The sequence below is a fragment of the Hippoglossus hippoglossus genome, chromosome 16 (genome assembly GCF_009819705.1).
Source record: "Hippoglossus hippoglossus isolate fHipHip1 chromosome 16, fHipHip1.pri, whole genome shotgun sequence".
Taxonomy (NCBI): domain Eukaryota; kingdom Metazoa; phylum Chordata; class Actinopteri; order Pleuronectiformes; family Pleuronectidae; genus Hippoglossus; species Hippoglossus hippoglossus.
Window position 1 is genome coordinate 15,207,719 of NC_047166.1, and position 21,426 is coordinate 15,229,144.

The window sequence follows — 21,426 nt, forward strand, 5'->3', positions numbered from 1 at the left end:
CTTCTTCAATTACTATATTTATTTCTTTGCCAGCTCTCACAATGGATTAATGTACAAACTCTCCTTAATGATTAGGTTTATTGTACCATTGTGTACTGTTAACAAATATTAAAGATTGTTATGTTAAGCATGACTATCAATTTAGAATGAATAGTAGCAAGCCCTGAATTAGTGTAGGATGTATGAAAGTATGTGAATTAACACTAATCTGAAAGTCATTGTCTTGTGGACACCTCTGGGTTGTTGCTCGCCATATTCAGTAGTTAGAAGTTAAAATAACTTAAACACTAGTTTGAATGAAAATACGACATTTGGTATTCAGCTTGTGATAAATGAAGTTCAGCGTCAAATCGTAACATTTCTACAAACAAAAGTCAGCTATTTATTGCAAAGTAACTTATAAACACATTAAGATTAATGATCATTCCTGTATCCCACACTGGTTTCATCATACTTGGATTACACCCCAAATAAAGGGCTAACCAAGGTGTAATGTGGAGGAGCATCAGCCAACGAATAGGATTGAAAACTGTAGATATGCCGCCCTCTAGTGCAGACGAATTACAGCATCACAAAAGAACAACACAAACAGCATCAGTTACATCCGTCATGGCACTGAAATATCAATCAATATACATTTATTTGCTGTTGTACAAAATTTGTTTATATCTTAAGCTGGTTTTTTGTTCATTTGATGATAGAGAAACTGAATTACATCCATTGAGAAACAACACACATGAACAACTAAGAACATTGTGAATATTTTTATTGGCAACTTGTATAATACAGGAGACAACAGCCAAAATATGAAGGGTCTGGCTGAACTTGTTATAAATAAGACACAGTACAATAAGGAGGGATTCTAACACATATTGGTTGTGAACCCTGAAGATGAAGCCAAATCTATCAACGTCTTCATCATAAATCGATTGGCCTTGACCAGTTCAACCAAAGAGGGCTTTTTTAGAGGCCCAGAGGGATAGATCAGACCATTCAGTCATGGTTAAGAGAAAAATTACAGAAAATTAGAAAAAGGAAATGTGATTTTGAGGAGATATTTTTATTTTTCTGCTCTCGGATAATCATCTCATGACCCCTGAGATTTATTTTTGACCCCTTGCGTGTATTCTGAACCACAAGCTGAACCACTGTGAGGCCACTAAAGTTTGCTTTGCCCTAGAATGACAAAGGTTTCAGTTGGTGGTAGGCTTATGCATGTAAAGTCTGTCTACACAGACTTCCCACATTTAAATTAATATTGTTTTAGCATTTTTTTTTAATTTATTGTAATTGTGTATTTTAAGATCTATGAAAAATGTTTTGGTGTAAAGTTAATAAAAGTTAACCCAGCTTTAGAAGCAGTCACAGTCATTGTCATGTATGTGTAATAAGAGCCTTTGATTTTAGGGCAAATGTCAATTTGAGACAAAACCATAAAGTAAGACAGTTAATAAAAAAATATAGATAATTGTTTTTCTGTTTGTTTTTTAAGAAAGAGAAAAAGAACTGCAGAGGCAGCTTAGCCACATGTTACAGAACAAAAAAACAAGGTTATCATCTGATAAATCCCTGTTTCATGAACAGTCCCTGCAAACCATCCAGAAGACTGGATGCTCACTCAGGGACATGACTTACTGCGACATGTAATGGACGGAGCCAGCGTTCACATTATTTAGACCTGTGCCTTTTCCTGCTTTGACAAGTCAAAATGTCCGTAGTGGAAAGGGTCTGTTTAGAAAAGTACTGACTGATGTAGCAAACTGTTACTACTGAGAGTCTTAAAAGAGACTTAATAGAGTCGCATGGCTCCATTTAAGAAACCTTTTTCAACTATGAAATGAGGAAAGGTACAACTGCATGTAAGCTGACTATCATATAAGTTTGGTTTCACTTCAACTGCTGCTGCCTTTCACCTACACATACGCCCATAAAATCTGTGATGACAGAGCAATACCCACATGTTTTATCCACAGATATGATTAAATATGAAGACATCCACGCATCTGAAACTGCTCCAACACAGTGTGAGGGATATAAGGACACAGTGGAATCTCCAGACCTTTGGATGTAGTCTCGATCTCTGCCATAGTCATGGGAGAGTAAAAAAATGAGGTAAGTTAAAAGATTCATCTTTAAAGCTACAGAGTCTGTGTGATGTCAGTTTAAGGAGCAAAGGCGGCACTTCATCTGATTCCTGGTTTGACGTCTGATGCTTTCAGACTTCTCTTCCAAACTGGAGGGATCTGCATCACAAACAGAAGAAATTACATTTGTGACCTGAGCTTTAGCCACTCATTTGACAATAAATAAAATTATGACCCATGAATGTATCTATCAGGACTTTGGGGTGAGGAGGGGCCTCAGAACATGCACGTGCAGAGATGACATATTCTACATATTGTGGCTGCGTAAGTGTCCATTACCAGTGAGGGCTCTAGATGTCGTCCCAGAAATGACAGCAGTCGTCGCCATATCAGCCCGCTGCCCAAGAACATGAAGCCCGTTACCAGCCAGAAAACACGAGGGTCCTGGTAATAAACACCAAAAGTAAAACACAAAAATATATAAAGGTATAAACACAGAAAAACTGTGTGTACAGTGAACATGAATGAGAAATACATGAAAAACACACTAAAATATAAACCCAATTTTAAATCTAATAAATCATTTTATTATCTGAATCTTACCATTTGTCTTTAAGTTGCTCATTTTTATCAAATTGACCGTGCAAACATCAGAAAAAAGTAAAGCAAGCAAGAATACCCTAATATTTGTGGGTTGTAAACAGCAAACACAACAGTCAAACACCACACGCAATGTAATTCTTTGTCAGAGAGGTTTCTCACCTCTTCAAAGCACGACGTCAAATTCATTCCGAAGGCCACTCCTATCAGACCGAACAAGGTGAGGGAGAAGGAACCCATGGTCAGCTGCAGGTTCAGACGCATCATCACGTTACGATGGCTGCAATAAAACAGACAGACAACTCGTTCTGTATGAGGAGAATAAAAATATGGTTCTTAATCATGTCTGAGAGTCAGAGCGAAAAGAGAACAGCAACTACACCCATTGTGAGTTTCAATGTTATCAAAGCAGTTTCACACAAAATGCTGTAAATGATAAGTCTTATAAAAACACACTATGAACAGTAAACATATTCTGCATACCACAGAATAATAAGGCAGTTAAAGGTACCTCTACTTCCAGCTCTTATAATCACTGGGTTGTGAGTTATTCAAGATTATACATACACATACTGTAGGTAATGGTATAGGTAGTGTACACCCAGTGTGTGTGTGTGTGTGTGTGTGTGTGTGTGTGTGTGTGTGTGTGTGTGTGTGTGTGTGTGTGTGTGTGTGTGTGTGTGTGTGTGTGTGTGTGTGTGTGTGTGTGTTCAGTGTACCTGTCTAGATTGATAAAGATGACACTCTCAGAGTCGTCTATCAGCCCTTTCAGTTCTCTGGCCTTGTTCCCCAGCTCCTCAGCCTGAATGGAGCAGTTCACATTCACTCACAATCAACGCACACTCTCACTCACTGTACATGACCCAACTCCCCCCCAGGCAACAATATTTATTTCAGATTTTGATTAGATGACATTAATATTGTATTGTTTTTTAAATCAAAACAAACAGAATAGGAGATACAACTTTTGAAGACAAAAAAATGTGTCATTTTGTCCTCAAGTCTTAAAGAGACCATTATGAAAATCTCCTTGTAGCTTTGAATCTGCTTCAGTTGAGTCACTGCATTGTAGTTAGTTCACAATTTCAGACAAATTAAATTAATCCATTGAGGAGCATACACTAGTCAATTTGAATATCTAAAATTAGAATTAATAATAATAAAAAAACTGCCAGAGTTGCTATGTGGGATGGTGATACCTGCATGTAGTAATTCTCCAGTAACAGTTCCATCTCCTCAGCATGGTCAATGCCCAAACTGCTCTCCTCACTAGAAAGGCAGACAAAGAGTCATATATCAATAAATCCCTTCACATTTGGCCATGTGGCCTAATGGATGAGGCATTTGACTTTGGATTGAAATCTCTGCACAACCCAGATAACTTATAAAACATTAAATATTTCCTTGTTTATATATATCAATATCAATGCTTAATGGTCATTCCATATTTCATCAACGAAGTGAAGGATTATCACTTGCATTCTTTGCAGTTGTTGTTGAAGTTGGAAACAAACAAATCCAAAAGTATTTAAGTCAAATCTGTTGTTTTTGATTAATTAGCAAATGTTATTTGTGCACATAGATTAGCACAACTTGAAACCAAATTGATCTCTAATCCCAAACAATCATTTTCTGGGATTTTCAAACTCTACCTAACTTTTACCTGCCACCCAACAGTGGTTTCTGTAATACAAAACCCTGACATAATCTAACCCTACCAATGAGGACAAAACAGTACAGACAAAAAGCAAAATCCTATTCAAGGCTTAAACAGACTTTGACAAGAAACCTGCTCATACTATTTGTGTAAGTATATGTGAGTGCATGTGTAACATACAAAACTCTGGGGTCGGTCCACTTGGTCAGACAGAGTTCTTCAATAATCTCGTCCTCATCCAAAATCTTCAGCAAGGATTCCTTAAAAACCTTTATGTCTGTTTCCAACTCTGATAAACTGTCAGGGAAACAAGAGAGACAAGACGATATGTGAATGTTAAGGTCTAAAACTACCAGTGTGCATGTTGGCGGATGAGAAGCAGTGACAGAAAACTGCAATCCCCTGCTCCACCTAGTCTAGCCTCGTTCATAGGAGTATTTACAAGCTATGTCGAGTTGTATGGCTGTGTGCGTTACCTCTTGCTGTTCTGCAGAAGTATGTGTAGTTTACTTCTGTCAGCAGAAAGGATTTTAGGATCCACTAAGGATTCCAACACATCCAATATTACTGGCTCGACCTCATTCAGCCGGGTTTGTAGCGTGTTAACCTATTGACACAGATACATAAACAAACGCATGTACAAGCCTTCACCTCATGTATGTCCTCTGTTTACAAAGAGGTTTTATCTTGGTTAGAAAATGCTTGGATACCCTGAAATCAGTCTCACCTTGTGCTGCAGTATGGCCTCCAGTGCTCTGAACTCAAAGGGCAGAGAGTGTGTCTGTGAGGCCAGCTGAGGAGCGAGCTCCAGTACCAACCAGCGTTCCAATCCCAGACCACGGAAATCCAACACCAAGAGGGACTCTGGCGTTACGATGGCTTTCAGAGACTATGGGAAGACAGGCAGGATGTTAGCAGCTATGTTAGAAAGTACTGAAACATGTACTCATAAAGATCATAAAGGTGAATCAGTTTAAAGTTACATGAATTTCGTCGGTAAAGCAGCTTTCAGACATGCACTGAAGTCAGAACATTTCCCTGAAATCCAGAAGGGGTGTATGTGAGAATGTAAATGTCAGAGTGTGTTGCTCCAGACATTTTCCAGAACTATTCCTGCCAGCCTAATCGTAAATTGTCTGGAAATGTCAGTGTGATCCCTTGTGAGAAAACAGCAGGACAAGTTTAGGCAAATTCACAGTGAGAAAGTGGACGTGCTGATGATGGACGTTAAACTGGAAAAATACAATTATCTCAGGATGAACATGTCAACTGAAGGGGATGGTGGCAGCTACATTAGAAAGTACTGACTCCAAGTCTGGGAATCCTAAAAGTAACTCAGTTTAATTTACCTTTTAGGCTTTTTACTATCAGGATTATCTACAGGACATTTCACATGTTGATGTGAACGAGTGTGTGCAACTATGTCGGTGCGTGAAGATCTGTGTTTACAAGCTCAATAGTTGACTCTGATCTGTCAATATTTGCAGTGAATGACCTGGTAATTGAGAACCAGTTGTTGTGTAACCAAGCACCCAGATGTGATCTGAGGTGGTCTCAAGCAGAATTCACACAGGACCGATATACGACCGAAGCTCGTCGGCGTGCCACAGTCAGCAGAGGCACACCGGCCCAGGACGCAGCTACAGCACAGACAGCTTTCACTACTTCAGGTAACACATCAGCACTGCTCTTTATTGATGTTTTAGATTTATTTAGCAGATAATCAATCACAGCACCAGACAAACTACAACTTATATGAATATTACTGCAGATTACTTGATGCACACTTGTTTACTTTGTTTTTCTTATGGTCAAGTAAGACTTAGTTAGTTAGTAAGAAAATTAGTTGTTTTGTTTTGTTTTATCTTTAAAGTTTAGACAGAAATACAGTTCCTAATGCTGGTGCATGGTGTATTTACTTCTTCAAACCTGACACTGTTTTAAAACTGTAAGTAAATACAAACAGGCCCGACTCCAGTCCTACTTCTTTGCTGTTGAGCAGGCAGTGTATTTTGTGTAATAATAATAATAATAATAATAATAATTAATTTTTAAATTTCAGTTTTAAAAGTGACCCAGAAGATTGGACTATTAAAACATACAGAAAAAAAGATAAATAGAAAATAATTTAACATATGAGAACTTTGCCTATTTATATTTTACTGGTTGTTCTTTTGCTTATATCATTTCTTATATTGAAACTGATGCTTGATGACTAAATTTCTACTTTCAATAACATCCTTCTAATGTTTAATTGCAGGATGGCTGTGAAGCTGCTCTGTCTCTGCCTGCTGCTGGCTCTGCTGTGTCCCAGCTGGGCCAGAAAACAAACATGTCTCACATCTGCTTCCAGCTGCGACGAGTGCATCCAGTCTGGTCCGGAATGTGCGTGGTGCACTGCCCCTGATCCTGACGTTCTGTGTCATAGCATGAAGGGGCTGCGGAGAGCAGGCTGCCATAAAAGTCATATATACAACCCTCAGGGCTTGGTGCAGGTGGTCAAGAATGAGAGCAGGTAAGTTTTTAAGATCCTCTGTGAAACCACACGGGGAAAAACAAAAACATGTATCAAATTATGCTGATATAAGTGTTGCTATATTATAGTTTCATAATATGTTCAAGGCCACAATTACTTCTTAGTTATTCATCATGCTGCTTGTGACTCCTGAACCTCTGCAGCACAGAACCAGCATATACCAAGACCCTGTTCCTCCAGCCCCAGGAGTTCTCCGTCCGTTTGAGGCCGGGTGTGAGCCAGACTTTCCCTCTAACTATCACCATGCCGACAGAGCAGCCTGTCCCAGAGCTGACGACAGACACCACCAATGTGCCGGCGGGAGTCAACATCACACTCAGTAGAGTCATGACTGGACACCCCTTGTTTGTACATGTCACCAAAATGTAGACTGATGTATTGCACAGGACATTAGGAGCCGAAGTCTCATGTTAAAAACAGATTTTGCTATAATAACAAATGCTTTGTTCTCTAGGTGACTGTGGAGGCTGCCCAGTGTCCCAGTAAGAGTGATGACTCAAACCAGAACCAGACTGGGCCCTGGTTTGTCCACATCACACCCAGAGGCTTTTCATTGAGTGTGAAGTTAGAAATATCTCTGGATTGTGAGTACAGAGCAGAACCCGACTATAGTTTATATATATGGTGAAAAAGATGAGTATTAGAAAAGCCCTGAAATGAAGACAATGAGATAAACTCAGTCCTAATGAAATAGCTCATTCAATAAGATTAATATGAAGTTAACTGTGTCAGAAGAAGGAACAAACAGCACTCATCTATAATACTATGAATACATACATTCATTCATTCATTCATTCAGGTCAGTGTGACTGCTCGAGAAGCCGCGAGGAAAGCAGCGTTGCCTGCAGTGGCCACGGAGCTCTGATGTGTGGCCAGTGTGAGTGCTACGATTCTTACACCGGACAAAACTGCCAGAGGGACAAAGATTCATCTTTTTCGCAAAATGTAGACTTCTGTCGCTCACGCCCAAAGGCCCCTGTGTGCAGCGGCAGGGGGGAGTGCGTGGACGGCTTCTGTGAGTGCGAGGCGCGAGCTAACCCCCAACAAAGATACAGCGGACGATTCTGCGAGTGCAGCAACTTTGACTGTCCTTACGCCAACGCCAAGTATGATGTGTGAAAAGCAGTTATCTAATCCTGTCTACTCTACTTAATTACAAATACAGATATATATTTAAAAGACTACGATTCATGTCCAACAGAATATGCGGAGGCCATGGGATGTGCGAATGTGGACGCTGCTTGTGTGATGACGACTGGACCGATGAAGACTGCAGCTGCTCCATGGAAACTGCCTCCTGTATGGCAACAAACCAGCAGCTGTGCAGCGGTAGAGGGATGTGTCTGTGCGGCAAATGTAAATGTGAGCCACCATTCACTGGCCCGACCTGTGAGAGCTGCCCTTACTGTCAGAACACATGTCAGCAGCACATGGAGTGTGTGGAGTGTCGGGCGTTTGGGACGGGAAGGAAGAAGGACAGGTGAGAATACAGGGGGTTACGAGAAAATGTGATTAACTCCAACTAAAAACTATCTGTTGCTTCCTCTGAAGATAACATACTGACCTTTTTCTGATTTGAGACATGACACTCTTTCTTTTATTCCACTTCCGCACTATAGATTACTGTTAATTAAGAAGGCCCCCAATTATTTTATTCTATAATTTGAATGCAAAAATACCTATTTATGATCTTGTTTATAATTCCTGAATTGCTTGTGCTCTCTCACTCGGCATCAGGTGTGACCAACAATGTGGCTCCCTCAGTGTGACCGTGGTGGAGACCAGAGATGATATGCCTCAACCTGAAGAAAACATTTCATTCTGTAAAATGATAAGCCGCCATGACTCTTGTTACTTCTACTACACCTTCTCACACACACCCTCTGGTGGACAGTCAATTGTGGCGCGGGCTAAGGATTGTCCCCATGGACTGTCGAAGTGATCGGAGGGGAGTGTGTGAGACGAAAGGTATCCCAATTTGTCAAAATGATTTTTTCGGTCTCAGTTGTAATATCAGCTACATGCATTGAATTTTAGTTGCTGACATTAAATCTGTTACTTTGTTCTATTAACAATCTTATTCTTTGTAATTATTGAGAAATAGTCTAATAAAAGAATTTATAACCTTGAAAACAATGTTATGAAACTAGAACGTCATAAATCTTTCTGCTTTGCAAATGTTTCCAGTTGTCATTACTTAACTGCACCATAACATCCACGTGGTGGCATCATGTCTCATTTAGAGACGGGCTGAATGTCTCGGGTTTAAAATTGAGCTGTTTTAAGTCCTGCATAAGCAGGAAAAGAGTTTTTGGTTTATTTATTTTTGGCCTCAACTTTTGGTCAGAGAATGTTTCCTCAATTTGGTTGACGACAGAAATGTCTCATGATTCATTGAGTGTGCTTATAAGACAAGAAGAGAGCATACCGCCATTCGTAAGATGATGCAGTTGTTTCTGGCAGTGAGGCTGGTACTGTGCTGAAAGCGAAGGTCTCTGGCCTGAAGACTTAGCTCCTGGCAAAGCTCGGTTTTCTTCTTCTCTGTAGGAGAAAAAAATAATTACTTCAGTAAGAAGAGCAGCAGCAAAGACTAATAATCTAGACACAATTCTATTCCATGTATTTCTGACTTCATATGGTGTAGGAATCTACATCAAATCCAGAATGTTCATTTTAGCAAATCTTGTACAATAATGACAAAGAACAACTCGTTCTGCAACATAACAGAGTGAGGGAGCAAAGTCAAACCACGAGGGTCACAGCACAGGTCACAGCAGAAGTAACAGAGCAGTGGTGAGCAACAGTATTGTGTCCAACTGTGCTTGACTAGCTTGAAAATGTGAAATTCTGAGATATTTTGATACCTACACTTTGGTGCCAAGTGGTGACATTACCAGATACGAGATAGACAGTTATCAATTTATGAGAAAACCTTGATTTTAAACACATCAGGGAAGTCAGTCAATTGTTAATAGGAATTATTTTCACTTACCAAATGATGTCACATTTCCTTCCTGGTCAAATTTCATCTGTGAAATAATTAAAATATAAAAACAATTTTACTACATGGAGGGATCACAGTTTTTCAAACAGCCAGTTTTAACATATTTCAATACATAAGTGTACAACAGTAGATTGGTCTGATATTGTTTGGGAATCTAGATTATTTCCAGTCTGCATCTGTTTTCACATTAGCACCTTTCCATTAAAAATGTCTTAGATCTAACAGTGGTATGTTCAGCAACCACTGAAATTATTCTGGCCAACTGCTCTCAGTGAATTTCTTACCACTACGAAAGCTGGAAGCACGCTGGAAATCGGGGCATCTGTCACTCTGCAGCGGACAAGGGACACTGTGAAAAAAAAGACAAAACTACATGTGAAGCAAAATATTTCAACCATGAAGCTACACAATTGTAGAGATACACTATAGAGATGTAGGCACTGGAAAATTATAATTTGTTTGTGCTTGACTGCAGCCATAATGATAGTTATAATATGAATATACTGAGCTCTGTTATTTCACTGGATTGACATTCATGAACTCATTTTAACACTTAAATCCTAATGATGTTGAACAGCTAACTGGTTACGATAGGGGGGAGTTTCAAGGATACTCGATCAAAAAGAAACCTCTCCATGTTCTGTTTCAGGACCTTTTTGAAGGTGTCAAAATCATTTGGGAAAAAAAGCATTTACAGTAGAGGAGCTACAAAAGATGGCAAATGAATTTCTATGTTGAAAAACAACCCCTGCAGATGTGTATTGAACCTGCAAAGTAGATTCATCATCACTCAACCAAGCATCTTTGCATTTCGATATACACTACCGTTCAAAAGTTTGGGGTCACCCAGACAATTTCGTGTTTTCCATGAAAACTCACACTTTTATCTATCAAATGAGTTGCAAAATGAATAGAAAATATAGTCAAGACATTGACAAGGTTAGAAATAATGATTTTTATTTGAAATATTAATTTTGTTCTTCAAACTTTGCTTTCGTCAAAGAATGCTCCATTTGCAGCAATTACAGCATTGCAGACCTTTGGCATTCTAGCTGTTAATTTGTTGAGGTAATCTGTAGAAATTTCACCCCACGCTTCCTGAAGTGTGTTCCTGAATGTATTTCTGATTAATTTAATGTTATCTTCATTGAAAAAAACAGTGCTTTTCTTTGAAAAATAAGGAAATTTCTAAGTGACCCCAAACTTTTGAACGGTAGTGTACATCTATCAGGGTTCATCTTTAATACAGTGTCAGTTACACAGATGCCATTATTATCGACAATGATGACAATTAATGACAAAGGAAGACATTAGGTCTGGGCTATCGTGTAATTGATTCTTCATGGTTTTAATATCCCTCTACAGTGGAAAGATGAAACCTATATAGAGTTACTCTCATCTACAGGTACACTAGAGCCTGAGCGATACTGTATTTTAGAGATCAATGCTGATATTGATATTTTAGACTTTAATACATTACATACAGAAACATGATCTACAACCTACTGGCAGTTCTGTCCTGCAGAGTCTTTTTACTTAACCTTAGAAACACAAACTGCAAATATATCTGTGATTGACTAATATCAGTCTATGATTAAATGACCTAGGTTAATGTTGCCATGTATTAAAATGTGTTAAAACAAACTGGACAGTGAAAGATGTGCATATGTCTCATACCAGCTGCAACAGTGAGATCACCTGTTGTCAGTATGTTTTTAACTAACCCATCCCTCATGCTCACCAGGCCACGATGCTCCTTCCTGCAGCAGCTTCTCCTTTCTCCCCACCCCGGACTGACATGTTCTGTGTTGATGCCTCGCTCCAGCATCACTGTAGCTCCTGCTGCTGTGCACGGACACGTCCCTGTTTCCTGCTGGCACCGTGTACTTCGGTGGGCAGAGGCCTCGAGTGACGCCACGTCTCGAGGAGGAAAAAGCACTGAGACAAGTGAAGGCTCGCTTTGGATAAAGGTTCCCACTGAAGGGGAGATACACCCTGGTGCAGCTCGTGCAGCCAGCCAGCAGCAGCCTGTGCAGCCTGGTCTCCACACCACCACCACCACCACCCCCCCACACAGCCTTCACACAGGCGGACATGGCGGCTGGTGTTCCCCTCAGGAGGCTCAGACGTGGACTCAGGTTGAATGTGTAAAATCCTTGAGCCGTGTCATTGGTGGTCTCTTCCTCCAGCTGTGTGTGTGGTGACAGTCCGGATCCACAGGCACGAGGAGGATGAAAAGTGTCCACACATTAACATGACAGATGCAGTTGGTGTAAACACTGGTTCAACTCCAGTGACACCAGTCACACGCTCCTGCCTGAGCCACTTCCTAACTTTCCTCACGGTGTTTTCAGCAGCTCCTTCGTGTTATGCTAGCTCCGTTAGCTTGGACAACTGGTGTTTTTTGTTAATTATCCGTTTAAAATCCACCATGACAGTGAACGAGGACACAACGGACACACGTCTGTTGCCTGTCGATGACAACAGACTGAGCTGAATCAGCACGTGAAGCTGTGGTTTGGTCCCAAAACGCAGCTCGCCGGTGTTAGCATGATGGAGAGGACACTAGCAAGAGCAGCGTGCCTGACCACAATGCACCGCGGTGACAGGGACCAACGGGCAAAGATCGTCTATGGTGAAGTGAATCACTCGAACTGAAAAAAACTAAACCCGGCCCTTCACGACAGCATAACGAGAGTTCACAAAAATATTGAGCATTTTATCTCCATGATCATTTTGGAGAAGCTTAAACAGCTTTTATTTTTAGTCAATAAACAGGCCAGTGGATGGATGGATGGTATAGAAGGACGAGACCTTAACAATTATAGATAACCCCATTAGTTCCCACTATGAGCAGCATTTTGAGGACTGTGGAGAGAAAACACTCATTAACTGGAAGACACCTCTAACAGAACCAGACTCAATGTGGGCGGACATCTGCCTCGACCGGTTGGGGTGAGCAGAGAAAAATGGGGAGGAGAGGAGAGAGATGGGGGGGGGGGGATGGGGAGGAGAGAGAGAGAGAGAGAGAGAAATAACAAAGTTAGTGACATGTAGTCAAATAAATAAGAGAAGTGCTCATGCATGATGGGAGTTCCCTCTGCAGTCTAAACGTATAGCAGCATAACTAAGGGTGGCATGTACACGTGTTGCCATGGTTACCTATGTTACGCTGACCCTCAATAAAGTAGTTCCTCTACCAGGACCATAGTCTGGATATAAAACGCTCAGGACCTTTCTACCGCAGCCATTCACACAGACTGTGATACCACGTGTAGTTCGTTCACGGTATCGCGAGACTATCTGCTCAGACGTGTCTGGGCTGAGCCGGCGGAGTTTAGTCAGCATCAGCATCCTCTGCCGGACCCAGATCACCGGAAGGATGCTGCAGCGAGGAGGAAGCGTGGGGGATTGTGTCACTTTGACCATCTGATCCGATTTTGAACCATTCAAACCCGACATTTTAAAAAACAGATCTAGTAGATTTTTTCCTTGTTGAAACCCTGCGTCGGCATCGCCGTCATGTTTCCGTCGTGTTGCTCCAAACCCGCGGCGGACGGCGACGGTAAGAAGAGCAGCTCCGTGGCCAAGCTGCTGCTCGGTGTGTTTGTGGTGTACTCGCTGCACACAGCCTGGCTGCTGTACGGCTTCCTCAACACCAGACCCTGCGACGAAGGCAGAGGAGAGACCTGCATCACCTCCTACCTGACAGCCAGACCCAGACTCCAGGTCAGCACAGGCCTCTGATCCCAGCAAGCATGCAGATCAATCAGGCATCAATAATAAAACAAGCCTTTCATTTCTGTGACATCCAGGTCAAGACCACTGCAACGTGTACAGGGCTGGGCAGTAAAACAATATCAATGACTAGTGCAATATCATTTTCATCCATAGAAATATAACAAAGGACCAGTATGTATCAATATATTGATTATGCATTGTGTCATCACAGTGATACTTTGTCAAAATCAGATTTGTAAACGGTTTTGCTGTTTATCAAGTGTTTGTCGTTCTCTGCTCATAAAACCGAGTTTAAAATGTTCATTTCAATCTCATATCATTTGTATGTAAGTGATATAGTTGTCTACATTGTGTGCTCCATTCTATGAGGAGCCTATGACACTATTTAACTGTCATATATTGTTTTTGGTATATATTGTAAAATTTATACTGAAATTTAAAAAAGTAGAGTTTGAAACCACAACCTGTTTCAACTTGTAAGCATAAAATAAACAATGATGTGTCTTTTATCATGATAAATATCAATATTGACTGATATGAACATTTTTATTGAAATTCTTGCATTCATTTAGCACAGTCCCTCTGTAAAGGCCTTATTATTTAGTTAAAAAGGAGTTTTTTATGATATGCAGTGTTTAATTTCAGCCAATGAATTAACCATCCACCGGTTACATTTTCTGTTGTTCACCATCAACTCACTGCTTCTCCTCTTTTATCCAGCTGAGTGTGTTTACCTGCCTCATGCCAGACAACAGCCAACTCAACCTCGCTGTGAAAATAGACCCATTTGACCCACATTCTACATTTGAAAGGTGAGTTTGAAAAGTTAATAATACAACCATGTATCCCCAACTTGTTAAACAACACACACTGTTCGGTTATCCATGCAAATTACTCACGTCAATAACAGTTGCAACACAGAAGACAGAAAGTTTTGTTTTATGTGTAAAATTGAAAGGAGCAGTTACAAGACTGTAAACCTCTTGCCAGTGGTGGGATGCAACAAAGTACCTTTACTTCATTAATGTACCTAAGTACACTTTTCATGTATCTCTACTTAGATTTATTTCTGGATGCTTTACACTGTTATTCCTCTACATATATCAGCAAATATCTGTACCACTATAGGGCACTGCCGAGATTCAGCCATAATGATTAAGCAGACTGTTGCATTAGGAAATGGGTTACACTCTGCAAGTACTTTTACTTGATTACAGTTTTGTGTATTTATTTGTACTTTTACTTCAGTAGTACTTCCTCCACAACTGCATCTTGCATAGACTCAGAGCCAGAAGAGGTAAAACTGTTCAAACCAAAAACATAGAAACATGCAAATAAAAAAAAAACATTTGTAAAAGCTCAACATTAGTATATTATGAATTTTTATCCCTTTTTTATCTTTTTTCCTCCCTCATTTCCCCCCCTCTCTCTTTCTCTCTCTCTTCATAGGCAGGTGAATGTCTCTCTGCCAGAGCAGACTCGGGCTAATGGCACTCTGTATGCAGTGGTCTATGTTCACAAAGCCAGTGTTTCACCTCTGGAGGACAGCAGAGAAGTCCACTACGCGGCTCAGCTCACCACCCACATCACAGCCACACACACAGAGGGGCCGAGAGACCCGCACAAGGTAAAATGCAACTCAGCTTCCTCTCTCAAAGTGTTATCATATATCAGCTGCCATGTGAAGTACACGTTCATTTTCCTGGCCCCATCAGAGGTCCAGCCCCAAAGCAGAGAATCCTGTGTCCCATTGGAGACCTCACCTGTCAGTCACCATGATGTCAGAGGACTTCACCTTCAACAAGGCGGGGCTTCCCAGTGATGTGCGGCGATACATGAGAGTGTAAGTGTCCACAGGAAGCTTTGGAGGTCAACGCCAGGTGATCAGGCAAAGTTCTGCTGATCACTGCTTTAGTACTGCTGCTCACCATGAGAGTATACCGCTGGGGTCATCGGTTTAAGAAGCTCTTCTATAAGCCGTTTGCAAGAGAATTAAGTAGATTGCTGCTCATTTATCAGTATTTGAGAATGAGACAATACAAAAAACATTATAAACTGAATGATAACAAGAGAAGTATGAGAGAGTCCAATCTTCTCAATTTGAATGTGCTGTGGCAAACTAGAGAAATAAGCATTTATTTTATCTGTACACCCTGTTGCATATACTCTTCATACACCAATAACATGCATCAATCTGTAGACAGTTGTCGCAACTGTCCATGAACTGTGAAGAAAGAGCATTGTATGCATTTTAATTTATTATATACATATATATATATATATATATTATATTTTATACGGTCATAAGGAGGTAAAATGATCTAATAATCAACAAGAAAAAGATTACAACAAAGTAAGAATATTTTAAAATTTGTATTTACTTGTGTAACACTTTATGAACACTTGTACCCAAAGTTAGCAACAACCAGCATATATCATTTTGTTTTTCACAAATTACATACTTCAGAAAATACTGTGCAGCATCACCAGATGATTGCAGCTCTGTAGGAGTACACATGATTAATGTAACTTTTTTCCCTGACTCCCATCGTAGGTCTCAGGACAGACATCACATGATCTACCTTCCTCTGCTGCTGGTTAATGAACTCAGCGTCAGAGTCAGAGACCTCATGGTTGGACGCTTTTATCCACATGACGCTAAGTCAAATCTTTTCCATTAAATACTGTGTTAGTTAGTTTAACGTGATCATACATGTGTATATCCGTCCTTCAACAGGAGATCAACAGCGGCACTGTTCACCTCCCTCTGACTGTGTCCTACGAGGGAATCTCTCTCAGGGGATTCAGGTTTTGGGTTCATCTGCAGGATGTGGTTTATTCCCTACGACAGTTTGGTGAGTTAATAACACAACAGATATTTTGTTATATGATGATCAAGTGAAAGTTGATTCATAAAAATACTGATTGGGTTCAGGGTTATTTTGTATTTTTCATTGTAAAAGAAACTTGTTATGTTTGAGGAATGACTTTCGCAGAATATTTTGAAAATGATACATTTTTAAATATAGGCCTGTGGATGTTCATAATCTTCTTTGTGTTTATTAAGGCTTCACTGAGGAAAACATTGATGAAATTAAAGAAACTCTGATGGGATCCAACCTCTACCTGTTAGTGCTGACTGCACTCATCACAGCTCTGCAAGTAAGATTATATTACACCTAGTAAAACACCACACCACACATATTGGAATCCACCTGAAACAAAGTCTCATGTATTATTTCATAGTTCACAGTTTTGTGAGTGTCATGAGGGAACGTGGCAACTGAAGCATTGTAAAATCAAAAGCATGTTGTTTTACTGTGTTTGTGTTCTTCTTCAGCTCATCTGTGAATTCCTGGCTCTTAAAAATGACATCAGCTCCTGGAGAAAAAAGAAGAACATGGTGGGAATGTCCAGAAAGTCAGGTGAGAACATTTTCACATTATTCAAGCTTGACTTTTTAAATAAGTTTGCATCCTTTAAGGCTTCATTGAGTCAATGTAGGAGGGATTACCAGCAGTAACAAGCATCATTACAGTTTTGGTGGTAATGATCTAAAACAGTAAAGTCGTTTTCGACCAAAATCACCTGGTCCCTGAAGTCCAAAGCAACTTCTTCAAGGAACTAAAGGTTTCCTGCAGACTAATGTTCATCTACGTTTCCACTTCGATCTAAAGACCAGGGGAGATAAGACAAATCAGCCTGCTGATGTGTTAGCAACCTACAGCTACATCAAGCAGTTCAACTCTGGTGCACCAGGTGGCGGTGTAAATGAGCGATGTTAATCGAGCGACACTAAAACAGAGAACATAGAGAGAACTTGAAATCATGCTGTCTTTGATCAGAAAAGAAACAAGGACCTAAGGAAACTAAATTAACTGGCTGAAATAAAACCCTTAATTTAAGACCCTGGTCCCTGCAAAGGTTCTTGGTTCCTGGGGAAAGTTCTCACATTGGAAACACAACTTAAGACATCACCTGAGAAATGTTGAAACAGTTAGTGTCTCTCTCTCCCCCTCTGTGTTTGCAGTTCTGTGGCGTAGTCTCAGTACTTTGCTGATTTTCCTCCATCTGCTGGAGGAGACCAGTCTGCTGGTGCTGCTCCCTGTCGGACTGGGGGCCTGTGTGGAGGTATTTAGGTTTTTATCTGTCACCTCCAACAAAACAAGTGTGATGTAAAGCTCAAGACACTAAGAGTGTTTTCTCACCAGGTGTGGAAGGTATTTAAAGTGTTTAAGTTCCAGTTGCTGTGGAAAAGCTCCAACCTGCACGTGAGTATGTTGTTGTCACCGATTTGTGTTCAAACTTATTTAATAGTTCAAATGAAGTGGCAGAGCTGTTGTGGTTTAAACAACTTTAAAAGTCTCTTATAAAATAGCCTCCTGGCTCCAGCCCTGTTATTCTATTCATTTCTTTATTTCTAACACTTCCTCTTCTCTCACTGTGCAGTTAAATAAACTGGATGAAGAAGAGAGAAAGACACTGGAGTATGACACACAGGTATCAGTATGTTTCTGTCTCGTCTGTCAGAGCTCTGTTTCTATTTGGGCCTCCATCTTTGTTTAATTGGAATGTTTTATCTGGTTCTCTCTGCAGGCGTCCAGATACTTGTCCTACTTGGTTTATCCTTTGTGTATCAGTGGAGCTATTTTCTCTCTGGCCTACTTACGCCAAAAGAAGTGAGCTGATCACCATTATCCTGCTTTGCCGCATAATTCAAATGCCGTCTTAGTGCAGTGCCAGCAAATATCCAGGTCCCGCGAAAACATTTCAGTACAAGCATCTCAGTTTTCATCCAGTCAGATTCAAATCAGACCTGTGAACTAAGATGTTTTTAGTGATTATTGTGTAGAATTACTACCAAATGTACTGTATATTGAAAGCTGGTAGATATACTATCTGTTTTACTGATTGTTAAACTAACATTAAATTGTATTGTATGTTGACAGTTATTATTCCTGGTTGATCAACAGCCTTGTGACCGGTGAGTCTTTTAAAACAGCCTCATCTATATGACTCAGTAATATATATAATGATGACTTAATTGAATTAGTGTCAGCTGATACCTTTACTTTTATATTCACATCGCTTATCTCCTTACAGGAGTTTACGCCTTTGGCTTCCTGTCTATGGCCCCTCAGCTCTTCATTAACCACAAGGTCTGTTCTGCAAACCTCATCTGAGACACGAAAACCATAAGTGTATTCATTACCTATAATAACCTGATGATCGTGCTGAGTGACACTGAACTCTATCCTCTTTTTTTATGGCTCTGTCTTGTGTTTCTTGTTGTCTGGTTGTCAGTTGAAGTCTGTGAGTCACCTGCAGGGGACGGTGTTGATGTACAGAGTGAGTACAAACACTTTCTGGCTCCATCATACTCATGTGCACCCAGCACTTCTTACTTTACTGTAAAATAGTCCCAGTTTGCAAGTTATTTAATCTCCTGTGTTTTGCACTGAGTTTTAGTTTCACTTGTTTCCTGCTGTCAGACAAAATAAGATTTTTAACCAGAATGGCCCTCAGCAGAGTACATTCCTCTGCCAAAACAAAAAAAGTCCCTTTAATTTCATTCAAGCTGCACCAATTACACACACTCATAGATATTAGTCCTCTAAACATGTCTGGTATTTTTATCAAGATCCATGAATTATTCTGTGGATTAAATCTGTGGAAAAAAAAGAAGATAGAAGCTTGCAATGTTCAAGAAAGTGAAAGAAATATTGAATGGGTTCCTCTCTGACCCATGCTGCATAATTTAAACAAGTCCTGTGTAAATCCATCTGTTAGTTTTTGTGTAATCCTGCTAACTAACAGATAAACACAGATGGAAACATCCCCTTGATGAAGGTAATTAGCTCTGTGACAAGTTTTACCCTCAAGAGAGACTTTGCTTCATAATGAGGATCATTATTCTCTTTCTCCTTCCGCCCTTTCTCTTCACCAGGGAGTGAACACGCTGATCTCAGATCTGTGCTCCTGCGCCTCCTTTTTCTCCTCCTCCGGATCCTTCTCCTCCTCTCATCAACTCTCCTGCTTCAGAGATGAGCTGCTGTTCCTCCTCTACCTCTACCAGCGAAGGTATAACATGTAAACCATACTGTATATAAAGATGGACGACATTAGGGTTCCCCAAAAGTGAAGCCAAAGCGTCTCGATCGTCCCCCTGGTGGCTGCTACAGTATAGGTCATAAAGCCCTACTTCCTCCATATTAGCAGATGGGACATGGGTCAAACTAAAAAGTCAAATAACATTTTAGGAAGCTCTTATGACACACAAGTGTTTATTTTCCCCGTAAGTTTGGTTTTAATTAGTTTTTTGACACTATAAAAACAGAGTGAAACGCCGTGATTGACAGCTGAGACTGACTCGTGATTGGTGGAGCTTGTGTATTGGCGGGACCTCGCTACAGCAGCTCCATCCCCCGATAGCTACTGCTCAGACTCTGGCTCCAAATGCACAAGATGGCAACGTTCATTTCCAGCATATTTTGGCTTCATTTCTGGAAGTGGCCACTAGTCCGTCCATCTTTCAGTCTATGGTCTCTCACTACAATGAGTATTGTTTGCTTTTGTTATTGTGTTGCTAAGATAACTGCTCTCATCTCATGTTTCCACCAGGCTTTACGCCGCCAAGGCCAGAAGACGAGACTCCGGGAGCCACAGCAAGAAAGCAAAAACTCAGTGAGGAGGCGAGAAATGAAATATTTCCTGAAGTGAATGTGGTGAAACTCATCTATGAAAAACAAAAAAAGGGAAGATGTGAAACAGAGACTAACCTTCGTCAGATCCGAGGCGTGGTGGTTCTGCGTCTGGATCCTTAACCGCTGTACACTCACAGTGCTGCTGCTTTCTGCTTGACATTCATGATTCCTCTGTTACTGATGCGGGGATCGACAGTGATTCATTCATCTATAGGTTCTCTCTGCTGCACATGCGATGCTTTATTCTGCTCTATATGCACATGTGGGTGTTTCCCGACACATTGTGAAGGACGGAGCTTCCCACAGCACAGATAGTTTGATTTATCAGTTCCCATCTGCTTTAACTAGACTCGATTAGATTAGACTGAGTCTTGCTCTTTTGCATCACTGATTTTTATATGGCTGTCTCAAAAGCTTGAATCATGATTTTCTCCTTAACTTTAAGAGGCTCCAAAGAAAAAACAAAATTATTTGACATATTTTTTGTATCGATTTATATGCATTGAATATATTCTGTATGCTTGATCCAACGTTTAACTGAAGCTGGGATCGCTTTTAATAATGGCATAAAATGCCCAATAAAATGTGAAAGCATTTCATTTAAGCTACATGAAGCTATAATCTTGTATCACATCATTTTATGGATGCACCATTACATCAAATGTAAGTTATTCTGCACAAATACATCAGCTCAGAGCAGCATTTTTAGGTTCTTTGGAAACTTTGTTATCCTGAGTAAAATTCACAACTTTAAACACATCAGCAATGAGAAGCAATTATCTTTTGATTATCCATTTGGGGGAAATAAATCAAATTCTTGTGTTATATTTTTGGTAATTGACGACCCACATTAGGTTCCTCCACATCCTGAAGTTGTATTTACATCAAGGTGCATGGAAGTGCAGTCTGAGCTGATCAGCTGGTGAACACGTCACGGTGTTCCTACGACCAGATGTATAGATTTAATGTCTCTTTATGTGTAAAATGCCAATACTTAAGTTTTTTTTTTTTTGTCATTCTTAATGTTCACCACCATGTGTTACATACTGAGTTACTGTATTTGCTCTGTCATTGTACTGTAAAATGATTTAAAAAATACT

The 21,426-nt window shown here is 40.3% G+C and overlaps 3 protein-coding genes and 1 long non-coding RNA gene across 4 annotated transcripts; 2 read left to right on the plus strand and 2 right to left on the minus strand.

Moving 5' to 3' along the window:
• Positions 1-1,349: 1,349 nt before the first annotated feature.
• Positions 1,350-20,681, minus strand: LOC117777086. The gene is made up of 4 exons (XR_004616551.1): positions 20,672-20,681; positions 17,584-17,587; positions 15,530-15,539; positions 1,350-1,747 (listed from the first exon to the last, which is right to left on the minus strand). It is a non-coding gene; the product is annotated as an uncharacterized LOC117777086 (long non-coding RNA).
• Positions 1,932-12,480, minus strand: mrs2 (magnesium transporter MRS2). The gene is made up of 12 exons (XM_034611595.1): positions 11,623-12,480; positions 10,166-10,230; positions 9,870-9,906; positions 9,306-9,418; positions 5,069-5,230; positions 4,818-4,948; positions 4,522-4,638; positions 3,884-3,953; positions 3,404-3,486; positions 2,847-2,964; positions 2,424-2,528; positions 1,932-2,243 (listed from the first exon to the last, which is right to left on the minus strand). Exons 1-12 carry the CDS (start codon positions 11,975-11,977, stop codon positions 2,184-2,186), a joined length of 1,416 nt encoding a protein of 471 aa, XP_034467486.1. The 5' UTR covers positions 11,978-12,480; the 3' UTR covers positions 1,932-2,183.
• LOC117777078 (integrin beta-1-like) lies at positions 5,875-9,051 on the plus strand. The gene is made up of 7 exons (XM_034611596.1): positions 5,875-6,011; positions 6,602-6,856; positions 7,021-7,225; positions 7,332-7,461; positions 7,677-7,983; positions 8,079-8,357; positions 8,615-9,051. The coding sequence occupies exons 2-7, from the start codon at positions 6,603-6,605 to the stop codon at positions 8,817-8,819; spliced, it is 1,380 nt and encodes a 459-aa protein (XP_034467487.1). The 5' UTR covers positions 5,875-6,011; position 6,602; the 3' UTR covers positions 8,820-9,051.
• On the plus strand, positions 13,123-20,354 carry LOC117777085 (cleft lip and palate transmembrane protein 1-like protein). Its single transcript, XM_034611606.1, has 17 exons — positions 13,123-13,610; positions 14,343-14,434; positions 15,072-15,249; positions 15,338-15,465; positions 16,177-16,255; positions 16,360-16,477; positions 16,690-16,784; positions 16,963-17,047; positions 17,653-17,753; positions 17,834-17,893; positions 18,072-18,122; positions 18,219-18,301; positions 18,572-18,606; positions 18,726-18,781; positions 18,927-18,971; positions 19,570-19,703; positions 20,244-20,354. The coding sequence occupies exons 1-17, from the start codon at positions 13,404-13,406 to the stop codon at positions 20,308-20,310; spliced, it is 1,614 nt and encodes a 537-aa protein (XP_034467497.1). The 5' UTR covers positions 13,123-13,403; the 3' UTR covers positions 20,311-20,354.
• Positions 20,682-21,426: the final 745 nt, after the last annotated feature.